Here is a 12,799-nt window from a genome sequence, read left to right on the forward strand (position 1 = left end):
AGAACACCAAAGGCTGCATCACATGCGTGCCCCACCACCTTGAGTGGCTGATAGTTCTTGATGCCTGTTACACACACCCACACACGAAGGGGTTAATCCATATGTGGGGAAGTACACGGTACTTTGAGATCCGCTGACTCACCTGTGTGTTTTTAAGTTTTTCGGTGAGAGTGTGTGCACATTTTCAAATAATCTCGACGAGGGCTTTGACTTCAAGCGAATGTTAGCATTAAAACACTGACAAGTATTGAAGGAGATACAGAATGGTTAAAGTGTAGACATAAAAGTGCTAACCCTCACAATTTCTTCCTCTTTTCTCTCACTTCCCCTCCCTCCCTACCTATAGAACCCCTAACCCCCCCTCCCCCTTCCCCCTTTCCCATCTCACCTCACCTCCCCCTTCCTGCTCTGGCTACAGAAGGAGAGAATGATGCAGTCCTTCCGTGAACGCAGCAGTGGTTACCACAGCAACCAACCCTGCTACCAGCAGGAGCCCAATGAATTATCCCGACTGGAAACCTTCCGGCAACATCCACATCATCCTCACCCTCAGCACCCACACCCAGGCCCTGGTCCACATCCAGGTCCAGGCCCAGGACACACCAGGTCAGGCTATGAAATTCATTCACTAGCAAACTCGACAAGCATGCCTCCAGGTGGAGGACAAGGAACTGGAGGAGGACCCAAGGACTGTTACAGCCAGCAAACATATGCTGGGTACCCAGGCAATGGTGGAGGCAATGGGAATGGCAATGGGGGTTCAGCATCTTCACAGGCGAAAAAACCTTACAGAGGAAGCAAAGTGCCCCCACCAAATCCCAGTCAGCACTTGCAGGGCCCTGGGAGTTATGGTAACCATATGGGCTCTGGGAATTATTCAGCTCAGTATATAAGTGAAGGCCAACTGCAGCAGAAGTGGGAGGACCCAACCCAAATAGCTCAGTATGACCAAGAGATGCTGGGGCGCTTGGAAGGTGGTGGTACCCCTGCACCTGGCCCCTCCCAGTACATGGACCAGAACATCCTGGGCCAGTCCCAGACCCAGTGCCACCAACCATCCGCTCCGGCCTATACCAGCCCCCACCATCAGTCCCATCCTCCTAACCCTGCTTCCTCCACTCTCATGTACCCTCAAAGTCATCTACACTACCCTCAACACTCACCTTCTCCTTCGCCTTCACCATATATGGAAAAGTGTAGCCCTATGCCTCATTGTTATAAAGGTTACAACATGCCTCCAAATTCCCAGTATGGCAGACAAATGGCCAGCCACAGCAATCTGAAGCAGGGGGGTTACAGGTTGGCCCAGAATAGTTATGGATACCAGCAACCTTCCTCTAGAGGTTACGAGCAGCAGGCTCCTTTACAGGCAATGGCAAACCCCCAGGAGCCCCACACTAAATATCAGCACTACAGCCAACCCCAACAAAACTACTGTCTCTCAGAGCTGTCTGTCAGATCACCAGAACAGTATTACCAAACTTGTAGCCCCTCTTCAAGCCACTCCCCTGCTCGATCTGTAGGGCGTTCCCCCTCATACAGTTCCACCCCATCACCACTAATGACCAACCCAGAATCATTCCAGTATGGCCAACCTCCAATGACTCCTGGGGCAGCTTCCTCCTCTTCGTCCTCTTCAGCTGGTATCCAGGAGCAAACCAGTGCCAACACCATGTTAATGCCCCCACGCTCACACCCCTCACCCAATGTTCTGCATGCAGCCACGCACAACTACACTTCCACACCACAAATCCCCACCATGAAGGAGCGCTTCTCTGAGAAACTACTTTCAAACCCCAGTTTGTGGAGCCTGAATGCCCTCACTTCTCAGGTAGAAAACATTTCCAATAATGTCCAGCAGCTGCTGCTTTCAGAGGCCCTGGTAGCCAATAAGAAGGGCAGCAAGCGCAACAGTGGTGGGAGCAACAGTAGTGCTGGGAGTGGATCATCCTCCAAAAAGGGTGAGGAGTACAAAAGTCCTCCATATCCAGACGGTGGTGGTGGAGGCCCAATGCAGGACCCTTATTCTACCCCACAGCACCAGGCAATGCCAATGGAACTTCATGAAGGAGGCTATTCCAGCAGTAGTGATGAACAGCTGGAGAGGAGTTACTTCTACTGTGGACAGGGCCGAAGTCCAGCGCAGGCCCCTAACAATGCGCACCTCAGCTTGGACACAACCTCATCATGTTCCATGACATCTCCAGATGATGTGTCAACCAGGTCTGGGGACTCCGGTCTGCATAACCTTACCCCTGATCAAACTAGGTGTCAGTCAGGGCAGGGAGGAGATGGCATGAGTACTCCAGTAAAGAGCATTGGTGATGAGAGGTCTCCTACAAGCATTACAATCCCAAGTCCAATGAAACAAGAACTGGACTCCCCTTTAGATATACAAAATGACGAGTCTATCAAAGAGAACTTTGAAGAATCTGCCTGGACAGAGAAATCAGCAGACAAAGAGGAGGTGGCAGCAGAAAAAACATCTGATCATGACAGAGACTTAGACACTACTACATCAACAGAGAAGCTGGAGAAATGGATAAATAAAGATAAATGTTCTATGCTCTATAGCAGTGTAAACACAGAGGTGACAGAAACAGCATACCATGGGGTTCAGAGCAAATATGAACCTGATTCAAGAGACTTAGTTGATCAGTCCCCTGCAGCTCTGTCTGATTCCAGCCACAAGGAAAACTTTGTCCCAGAGATAAAATCAGAGGCATTCAAATCTGAGTCTCCAACTGCATCTGAGACCTCGGTTAAGACATTGCCTTTCATTTCTGGTGGTGACCTTGAACAGGATCAATATTTCACAGAGAAAGAAGATAGCTCAGAGAACACCTCTCCAACCCCCCAAGTTGAGGCCTTGGATGAGAGTAATTCAGAAAAAAGAGAGAGCAGAGATGAGGACGATGAAGAGGAAGGGGAGGAGGATATTGAGGCTGATGATGAAGAAGAAATACAGAAAGAACAACAACTCTCTCTTTCCCCTCCTCTGTCTGCAGAGGTTGTGGAGGAGCTGGGGGAGGGGAATAAAATGAGCAAGTCAATGACGCAGGAGCACATGAATAATAGAGATGGGTCAGAGAAGCCTCATGGAGATCTCTGCAGCAGGAATGAGAGCATTGAGCCTCATTCTGACAATGATTTTGTGGGAGCACCTGCCCATCCAAATGCAGCGACAGTGATGGCAGCAACAGATGCTTCTTCAAGAGAGTCAGCAATTGGTGACACTGCTCCTCAGCCCCAGTCTGCTATGCCAGTTTTCTCAGCCCTCAATGACAAGGTGACACCACAAGCTCAGGCCAGAGATCATATTGATCACAATGATGCTAAAGTGCTTGAGCCCGATTCGCCACAGCTTCCAGGGAAGTCAATACTTCCCTCCGCTCCCTCCTGGGCAGACACTCCACCCTCTCCGAAAAAAGGTGATGAGGACATGGAGCCAGGCATCAGCTGTGCCAGTGCTGTGACCCCCTTGGCAAAGCCAGAGCCCGAGGCACCATCTGCTCAGCCCAGGGCATTTGGACGAAAGCATGTCAGGGGCAGAAGAAGAATAATGCAATCAGGTGTGGGAGTCAGGCGACAGCTAAGCTTGGAGACAGAGGTGGAGAAGGAGGAAGAAGGAGCCCCCTCGCCGACACAGAAATCATCCATGCCTCCATGCAAGACTGTGCTCTACTCAGATCAAATGGACTTAGCTCATCACGAATCTATTGTGAGCCAGACTCCCAAAATAGTAACTGATGGTTTTCGTTCCAGAATGTGCACTCGCTCATTCAATGCACCAGATTTGCCATCCAAAGTTGAGCCTCATGTTAAGCGAAAACCAGGCCCAAAACCAGGTCCAAAGCCTGGGTCAAAACCAGGACAAAAACCAGGGCCAAAACCAGTAGCAAAGCCTGGTCCAAAACCAAGGCTTAAACCTGGGCTTAAGGCTGGACCAAAACCTGGACCTAAACTAGGTCCCAAACCAGGGCCAAAGCCTGTACCAAATGAAGAGGACCTGCCACCAAAAATTGAGACTCCTGTGAAACGAAAACCAGGACCGAAACCAGGCTTAAAACCTGGGCCAAAACCTGGACCGAAACCAATTATAAAGCCAGGTCCAAAATCAGGACCTAAGCCTGGACCTAAACCTATAGATATTTTGCCCACTACTGATACTGCACTCATTAAGGCTCCAGTAGGTCGTCCCAAAGGCTCAGTTTCGAAAATGAAACAGGTACAACATGAAGAAACCACTCAAATTTTGACAGGACTGCAAAGCAGAGGCAAAAAGAGCTTAAAAGTTACAATATCGCAAGTAAATCAGAATGTGAAGGCAGTAAACCAGGAGGAGAAACAAGCAAACTGTGAGGTAAAGGCATCAGAGAAGGAAAGTAAAAATATGGTCTTAAGATCCAGAAAACCCTCGCAAGAAAAACTGTCAAAAGAAAAGGAAAAAGTCAAAGGAGAAGATATCCTAACCCAGACACTAACAGAAATGAAATCTAGTGATGTTTGTCCAAAAGTAGAAGAGTTCTTTACTGTGGAACAAACACATACTCCTCTTCTTAACACAGTCAAAGCCACAGATGTTTCAGCAGACCAACCTGTGCCACTTGCCTCACCAGTCCCCATTGAACAATCTGAAGAAAGCACAAAGCTCCCACTAAAACGGAAGCCTAGTCCTGAACTTACCACTCTACCAGTAAAGAAAAAGAGGGGTCCAAAGCCCAAACCAAAACCTGTACTACTTCAGCCCCAGCTGTTGGAACAGGATGTCTCTACACCTAAAGGAAAGGCTGTCCGTGGCCCTAGAAAAAAGCGTGGGCCACCCAAGAAAGCTTCTGTGGTCACTCCCTCAACCAAAGACACCCCTCCTAATTTGAGTGAAACTGACATCACTAGTGATGTGCCTGTGGTACCACCGCAGTGCCCGACTAAAACAAAAGTTCTCCCACCAAGAAAAGGCAGGGGACAGAAATATGAAGCCATGGTACAGAAAATTACATCCCCAAGCTCAAAGAAACACATTCCAATTCCACAAATAGAGAGTCATCTAACTGATGATGTTTCAACCAAGGCTTTGTCTCAACACACCTTAAAGGAAGGTGAGACAACTGTACTTTTAAATAGCACTGAGATGACAGAAGAAGTGAAAAGCATAGAGTCCAGAGAAGAAGAATCAAAACAACAGGAGAGAAAAGAGGAGACACAAGAAGACGAAAAGCATGAGCTGAGTCAAGTAACATCAACATCAGATGAGACGAGACGAGGGTTGGAAAAAGACATTGTAAATAATGACGATACACATACAAGACAGAAAAACTGTAAACTAGACAGACAACATGACACTGGCAACATTTGGAGCTGTGTCGATGTCCCAGATGAAGTCTGGGCTCCAGGAGAATGTGTACCTCATGTCTCAGAGGATGTTTCCAGTGCTATCACTAAGTCATCCAGAACTAAAAGGAAGAGATGGGCTATGGTGGAGAGTACAGATGCATCTGTAGTAGCCCTGGAAGCAGGGAGCCTCATAGTTACAACACCAAGGCTAGCCAAGCAGAGGGCCATTAAAAACAACCATGAGATGCACCTAAAACAGAGGAGGAAGAAAAGAAAAGGCCAAGTTCCTCTAGAAGAAACAGGGCCAGTTCAAGAGACAAATACTGAAACCACAGAACAACAACAGGAGAGTGTAGAAGAGAAGATATGCCTTACTGAGTCCACATTACCGGTACCAATCAGCCCAGATGAGATCACAGAAAGCTTCAATATTCCCAGCACAGATCTCCTCCAGAAGCCTAGGAGAGGCAGGAAACCATCAGCGATCCCAACCAAACGAAAAAGAGGCAAATCCTCATCTGAGACGATTCCTGGCATGCCAGTGAAGGTCCACAAAAAGCCTGGGCCAAAACCTGGGATGAAAGATGCCATGGAGGTTATTGAGGCAGTTGTAAGGGCTGCAGGGTGTGAACAGGCTGAAAAAGAAGAGAGAGAAAAAGAGGAAACAGAACAGATGGAAGGAGAAAATGAGGAAAAACAGGAGACGTGTTATGTTGGTCCGATAGTAACGATAACAGAGCAGCAGACTGAGACCATTGCTGTAAAAAGAATCAGGCGCAGACTGGTACATCAAAATTCTAAACTGTCTTTCTGTCCTTATGTACGGATCAACAACTCCAGAGATTTTTCCTCTTGGTGTGCCATAGTCAACAAGCCTGAGGATGCAGTAATATTTCAGAGACGAAGAAAAAAGGGCATACTCAGAATGAAGAACCCTTTCACAGTTGCAAAAATAGTACCACATACTGCTGCAATGCTACAGGGACCCTTGGTGAATAAAAATCTAATTGGGAAGTGTCTTACATGCTGCTTGTGTGGACAACCAGCAAATTACAGAGACCTAGGTGATTTGTGTGGACCCTACTACACAGAAGATGGTGTTCCACGGAAGATTTTGATGTTAAAGCACACAAAATCCCTCAGGGAAGAGTCAGAGAAGAGCAGTGAAGGTGATGAAAAGCCAGGTAGCTCCTCAGAAAACGATGGCGAGAGCATCACAGAAAAGGAAGGCAACACAGAAGCACCTTCGCAAGAGGAAAGCAGTAGAAGGAATCATCACTGGCACTACTGGCGGCCAGAAAGACCAGAGAGAACGGGACGGGAGGGTGGTTCACGGAAATTAACCCTGCGTGAGAGGTTCAGAAGGATGAAGCAGCTTCAGGCTATCGGCTCAAGAGCCTTGAGTGACCAAGAGGGAAGCGACAGCATGTTCCAAAGGCTACAAGCAGAGGCAGAGGCGAAGGAGCACTGGGCCCATGAAAACTGTGCCGTCTGGACCAAGGGGGTAATTATGGTAGCTGGGAGGCTTTATGGACTGAAGGAGGCTGTGGACAACTCAACCCAAGCGGTACACTAACAATTACTACTTGTACTTTTCTGAGATATGTGTATCCATATGTTACAGAGATACTGTTTAACGTCACTTTCAGAATCTGAGCAGCTGCTTTGAGAATTTTGTTGTTAACTTTTGACATTTTTTTTCCTCTGTTTTCTCTCCGCCCCCATGTGCCTCTATTGGTCACTTTATTTGTGTCTTTATTGGTCCTGGTCCATATGTCCGTCTGCCTGCCTAACACCAGAGCTGCTACAAGTGCCAGACTGTGGGGGCGTCCCTTAGCTGCTGTTGGAGAGGCTGCTCTCATAAATACCATTATGTCTGCGCCAAAGAGATAGGTAAGAGACCACAGCAAGACAGGAAGAGCGCAATGTAAAATGAGGAGAAATTAGGAGGGCAATTGGGGATGGGAAAATTGAACGGGGGCAGAAGGGAAGCATATGGTAGGTAGGTAGGTAGGTAGGTAGGTAGGTCGGTAGGTAGCTAGGTGAAAAAGTAGAAAAAAGAAAGATAGGGCAGGAAAGTGAATGTGGGTAAAATGAGAGAAGGAAAATACATCAAGAAGTAAAGCTATTGAGTGTAAAGGGGAGGGAAAGAGGGAGGGCGCTTTGAATAAAGAGGATGATGAGAGGGAAGTGGGACCCTGGAGTGTACAAGAGGGAGAGAGGAAAAAGACAGAGGGAGAAGAGAGCATACAGTATGTGTGCATTATTGACCACAACCCCTGTGGCTCCATTCATCCATTCTGCTGTCTGGGGACTGAATGTGCATGTATGTGTCTGCCTTCTTGCCTGAATACATCCCCATGTGTGGCTTTCAGCCGTGATGCTTATGTTCTCATCATTACAGTGTGTGTGTGTGTGCGCGCGTGTGTAGCACCTTTTCTACTATAAATACTGTCCTTGTCAGGACCGTTAACCCTCATGAGGACCAAACCCTGATCCTAACAAAGCAGAACATCATTGCTGCGTCTCTGATTTAAATTAGGATTAAGGTGTGAATTGTGGAAAGGTTAAGGCTCGTGTCAGGCATTAACTGGTGATGGTTAGAGTCAGGGATTATGTTTTGGTTAGGCAGTCCAGATGAATGAAAGTCAGTGCAGTCCTAACAAGAATAGCTGCACAAATGCGTGTGTGTATGTGTGTGCATGCGCATCCTTGGTTTCTCTTGTCAATACAAGTGAGCGTCTGTGTGTCAGCACATGTGTTGTGTGGCGTCCCCTCACATTACCTCATGCCAAGGAGGTACAGTGTGAGGATTAGAAGGCCTGCCACGTCTGCCGAGCCAGCACAGGGAGCAGAGCGAGGCCCTTTTTAATCCTGCTGAGTGCACCAGCCATATCTGACTGCCTGCCTGCCTGCATCACAACTCATCCACTCCGTCTCTTCCTTTCCTCTGTTGCCCTTTTCTCTCTCTCTCTCTCTCTCTCTCTCTCTCTCTCTCTCTGCCTCCTTTCTTGCACGATTTTCATTTTCCGAGGGTGGCTGTGGCAGGTGGCTGTGAGCATCTTCCTAATTCTATATGTTCCATTCATTGTTATTGTCTGTCCGTGACATTTAAACTTATTGCCTCCTTTTTATTTCTTTTTTGCCTTCTCTCTTCTCTGCCTATAGGCTGCACATTCCATGAGGATGACTTCTCCATCAAATGTCCTAAACATGAGGTAAGAAAATAACAAAATCACTTAAATCACTGAATCTGAATTAATGTACCCACGACACTTATAGTACAACCTCTGTTTAGGAAACAGTGTGTTTCTTCCCTTCCCCTCCCCATGGCATCCTTTTATTTTCTTATCCCCCACTCCACTCTCCTGTACTACTCATTGCTTGTGTCATCGCAGGAAGAAAAAAAAAAAATCAATTCACACTTTGCTGTCACAGGTAGCAGCACAATGGCTGGTTAGATGATTCAGTGCCGTGCAGAAAACACAATTGTCAGCTCTTGTAAAGCACAAAAAGAACCCAGGACGAAAACCTGAGGTTCCAGTGTGGTGTTCACACTGGCAACAAGTACTGAATCTCATGTGCTGGTGAAACCCTTAAAGGCCAGGATGTCGTCTTGGACTGATCCATCTTTTGTTACCGAATCAATACTGAACGACCTTGGCAAACTGAACCCATATCAGCAGCCACTAGTCATTAGAAATGTACCCATTGTGGATTACTGTCAAGCAATACCCGCTGTTATGACTGCTGACCACTACAAATACACACGTTTTTGTTGTTAATATCAATAGTCCACTCCACTGTCACATTACCTGTAAAACAGATGCCATCTGCTGGTGGTAAATATGCACTGCAGCACTGAGAGGAAGGTCAAATGCAGAGGAGGGTTGGGGGAGAAGAGAGGGAGAGATGCTGACATTCAGCAGGGAGCAGCAGTGCAGTGAGGCAGCAGTGGCAGTAGCCTTCCCCCCCGCATCTCTCTCCCTCCCTTCGTCTTCCCTTTCTGTTCTCCTCAGTGCAGACTGACAGGGATGAAAAGCTGGCTCTTGATCAAAACACCCCACCCACCATTACTGCCTGGCGTCATCCCCACATGATCTCTCCATCCTTTTTTTCCCTTTTACTCGTTATTATCTCCTTCCTCTTCCCCGTTCCCCGTATTTTCCCCACGCTCCCCTGCTGTTGCAGCTCGCTCCGTCTCTCACTCTGTTCACCTCTGATCTCCTGTGAGCTCCCTTTTGCATTTTCATCCTTCTCTCTCTCTCTCTCCCTCACCTGCTCTCTTCTTTCTGTTTCTCTTCACCCTAACCCAACACACCCCACATCTAAGTAGCAAAAATAGAGTGTGAGGAAAGGAGCGCAAGACAAACAGAGAGATTGTTGTTAGTGGGTTGAGGCAGAGCTGTCATCAGCTGAGGGATCTTGAAGGTCTATGTGTGCTGGTCTGTGCCGTGCCAATTTTATGCTGAGCAGCCTAATCAAAAGGAAGAAGCACACACACACACACGCACAAGCATGCGACCACCCCACCCATGAAATAAATGTTCCCTCTGCTTGCGTTAACTTGGTTTCAGGGCTGGAGCACATATTCAATGAATTTGCAGGCACACGTATGTGCTTTAGTGTGTCCATGCTGGTTCATGAACAGGTTACCTGTTAGCTCGACTGTGTACACATAAGTGTGAGAGAGAGAATGAGAGAGAGGGGGGAGAGACACACAGGCAGCAGTGGGGAGAGGAAAAACAGTATTCAGACAGAACTAGGTGGGAACAAAAGGCAAATGGTGGCAGTTACATCAGAGGATGACATAATAAAAGAAAGATAGAAAATAGAGAAGAAGGGCAAAGAGAGAGGAGGACACACTGCGTGATGGAGAAGTAGAGAGAAAAAGTGAGACTGAAGGCGTAAACAAATTAGTTACTCCAGGGAGGTAAACAGAAAGAGGGGGAGTGAGAGAGGGAGGGGAACTTCAAAGAGGGTGAAACAGAAGGGAATAGAGAGGCAGAGAGAGAAGGACAGAGAGATAAAAGCTGCTGGTCTAAGTCCAGTGCATAAGGATGGCTAACTGACAGTTCAGAGAAAGACAGAGAGGGAGCGAGCGATACTCGGAGGCTGCAGATGAGGATAAGGGAATAGAAGGCATTCCACCACCACCACCAGCACCAGCAGCAGCAGCAGCAGCAGCAGCAGCAGCAGCAGCAGCAGCAGCAGCAGCAGCACAATTAGTAGGCGTTCCTGCTGTGTCTTTCACACTAGAGCTGGTTCACTGGCCAGATGCATCCATCTCCCCACTCCTGCTCACTACTCGCTTTCATGTCTGCTCTCTGCAGAACTGCACAGAAAGCCTCTTACACATTTGCAGGAAGAAAAAAAAAAAAGACAGCACATATGCATACAGTGGCACATCTGCGCGTGAGGCACTACCATCTGTGGTTTACCTGGACAATTAACGCTGTCCATCGTTTCTGTTATTCGTTACTTTACACAGCTAACATACAGGACATTCGACTGCTTTCCGATCTCTCTGTGTGCTTGTGATCTGTATTTTGACCTCTTCTCCCCTCCTCAACAGGGCCTGTAAGATATTCCAGTGTATCACAACACCTCCTCTCAGCCAGACAAGTACCAAGGCAAAAGGAAAATGCTGTCCTGATAGCCACCTATACCTAAAAAATAGACATGGTGATGACTGATCATGGGCAGGCATGTTGGGGCTGGAGGAAGGTAAAAGGCTGCGCCGAGGTGAAGCTCGGAGCAATACAGCCCCTGGGAAAAAAAGCTCCACAGGGAATGGCTACTCCCTGAACCGGGTCTGGAAACACATTTTCTCCACTGAGAACCTCACTGGAAGGCAGTGGCGGCGTTTAACAGGACAGCTTGCGCTTTAGAGACTGTGTGCCTGTGGGGCCCAGGGCACGGGCGGGGGGGGGGGGCTGTTTGAAATGCAGAGTGAGGAATCTGTGTGTGTGTATATGTGTGTGTGTTCTGCCGTTTAATGGCGTGCTATCATATTGAGACACCTGGTGGACACCGATTGGATAACTGCATCCCTCGAGCCACCTTGTCTGGCCAAGAGGCACATCTGTGTGTGCAAGTGTGATAATCATTAACTCGTCATTCCACGGTCTCATCATCAGTGCGTGTCTGTGTGAGTGAGTGGAGAAGTGCATCTCGTGCACAAGTACATTCAAAAATGTCCCACATCTCAAAAAAAAGAAAAGAAGCCAGCAGCCAACCACTGGTCCACTGTACTATCTCAATGTGTGTTTAAAACAAGAGACAAAATGAGACAAAAAAGAAACTGTACATGATGATGATGTTCTAAATATCGAAGAAAAACGGACGCAGTATTTTAATATGATGCTCTTTACCTTCAGAGATGTATTTTGATGTGCATTAAGACCATTTCATCACCCTCAGTGCAGGCTTTGTGTTATTCAGAGAATTTAAGAAAAAAAAAAAGGAGAAAAAACAAACAAACCCCAGTTTGAATCAGTTGAACTGTGTGCACATTCAGTATGTACAGTAGACGACCGCCATCCTCACTCGACAGGTTGCAGATCAGGGCTCCAAGGGTCTAGCAGGGAGTCAGGTCAGCTCACTTCATATGTACAGTTCCGAAGTATTACTGTTAAACATTGCCATGATGTAAAAATGATTTCACCCGCCACAGCTGTGCAGACAGATGCCATCGCACACCACGTTTGTGTATCTCAAATGTAGCCTCTCTCACTCTGACATGCTATGTACCAACAAAAAGGAGACATATTTAAGTATTAGAACATAAAAGAAAGTGCAAACACTCCACACCAAACCTTCTTTTATGAAAGCTCATTATTTAATGGTGTATATAAGTATTTGATGCTGTTTAAATGTAAGATGTGATGTACTAATATAACTGTGTATAGTATTTCCTAGAGATGTTTATTTTCTATAAAATGGAATATGTTATTGCTTATAAAAAATGTTATTAAAAGAATCCATTGATGAAAAAAAAAATGAACGACATCTTTTGGGAATGTCACTTGAGTTGGAGCATGCCGTTCTATTGATTTTCATGTCTACTTGTTTGGAATTGATGACACAGCATCACTTTGTTTGAAATGTTTTTTGTAACGCCAATGTTAAATATACCAGCACCTTTCAATGCTGCTCTGACCCAGTGCCTGCTCTTTTTATCTTCACTGAACACGCACCGACACTCCCCGACACACGGGAGACACCGTTTGGATCGGAACATTTCCTAGATTGATGCGGGACCAACACTACTCCTCCAAAGGTTGAACCATTTAAAACGGACTCAACTAAAAGTCACATTCACCGTCATTAATCTTTGGCCTTACAAAGACAATTATGTGAATACTTCACCAGTGTGCAATTAGCTTTGTATTACTAGAATAGGGGTAGTATTTATGAAAAATGGTGCTTCCCAACCTCAGTTTCCCCTGACTTGAGAAATATC

The 12,799-nt window shown here is 46.8% G+C and overlaps 1 protein-coding gene across 2 annotated transcripts; it reads left to right on the forward strand.

The window, feature by feature from the left end:
- Window positions 1–346: 346 nt before the first annotated feature.
- On the forward strand, window positions 347–12,488 carry LOC122785527 (retinoic acid-induced protein 1). Of its 2 annotated transcripts, XM_044051362.1 has the most exons (4): window positions 347–6,901; window positions 7,134–7,227; window positions 8,503–8,552; window positions 10,910–12,488. In XM_044051362.1, exons 1-4 carry the CDS (start codon window positions 428–430, stop codon window positions 10,916–10,918), a joined length of 6,627 nt encoding a protein of 2,208 aa, XP_043907297.1. In that variant the 5' UTR covers window positions 347–427; the 3' UTR covers window positions 10,919–12,488. The 2 variants fall into 2 exon arrangements, with proteins under 2 accessions (XP_043907297.1, XP_043907296.1); XM_044051361.1 differs by lacking the exon at window positions 10,910–12,488 and having other exon boundaries at window positions 8,503–8,564.
- Window positions 12,489–12,799: the final 311 nt, after the last annotated feature.

Source organism: Solea senegalensis, linkage group LG19 (assembly GCF_019176455.1).
Source record: "Solea senegalensis isolate Sse05_10M linkage group LG19, IFAPA_SoseM_1, whole genome shotgun sequence".
Lineage (NCBI taxonomy): Eukaryota > Metazoa > Chordata > Actinopteri > Pleuronectiformes > Soleidae > Solea > Solea senegalensis.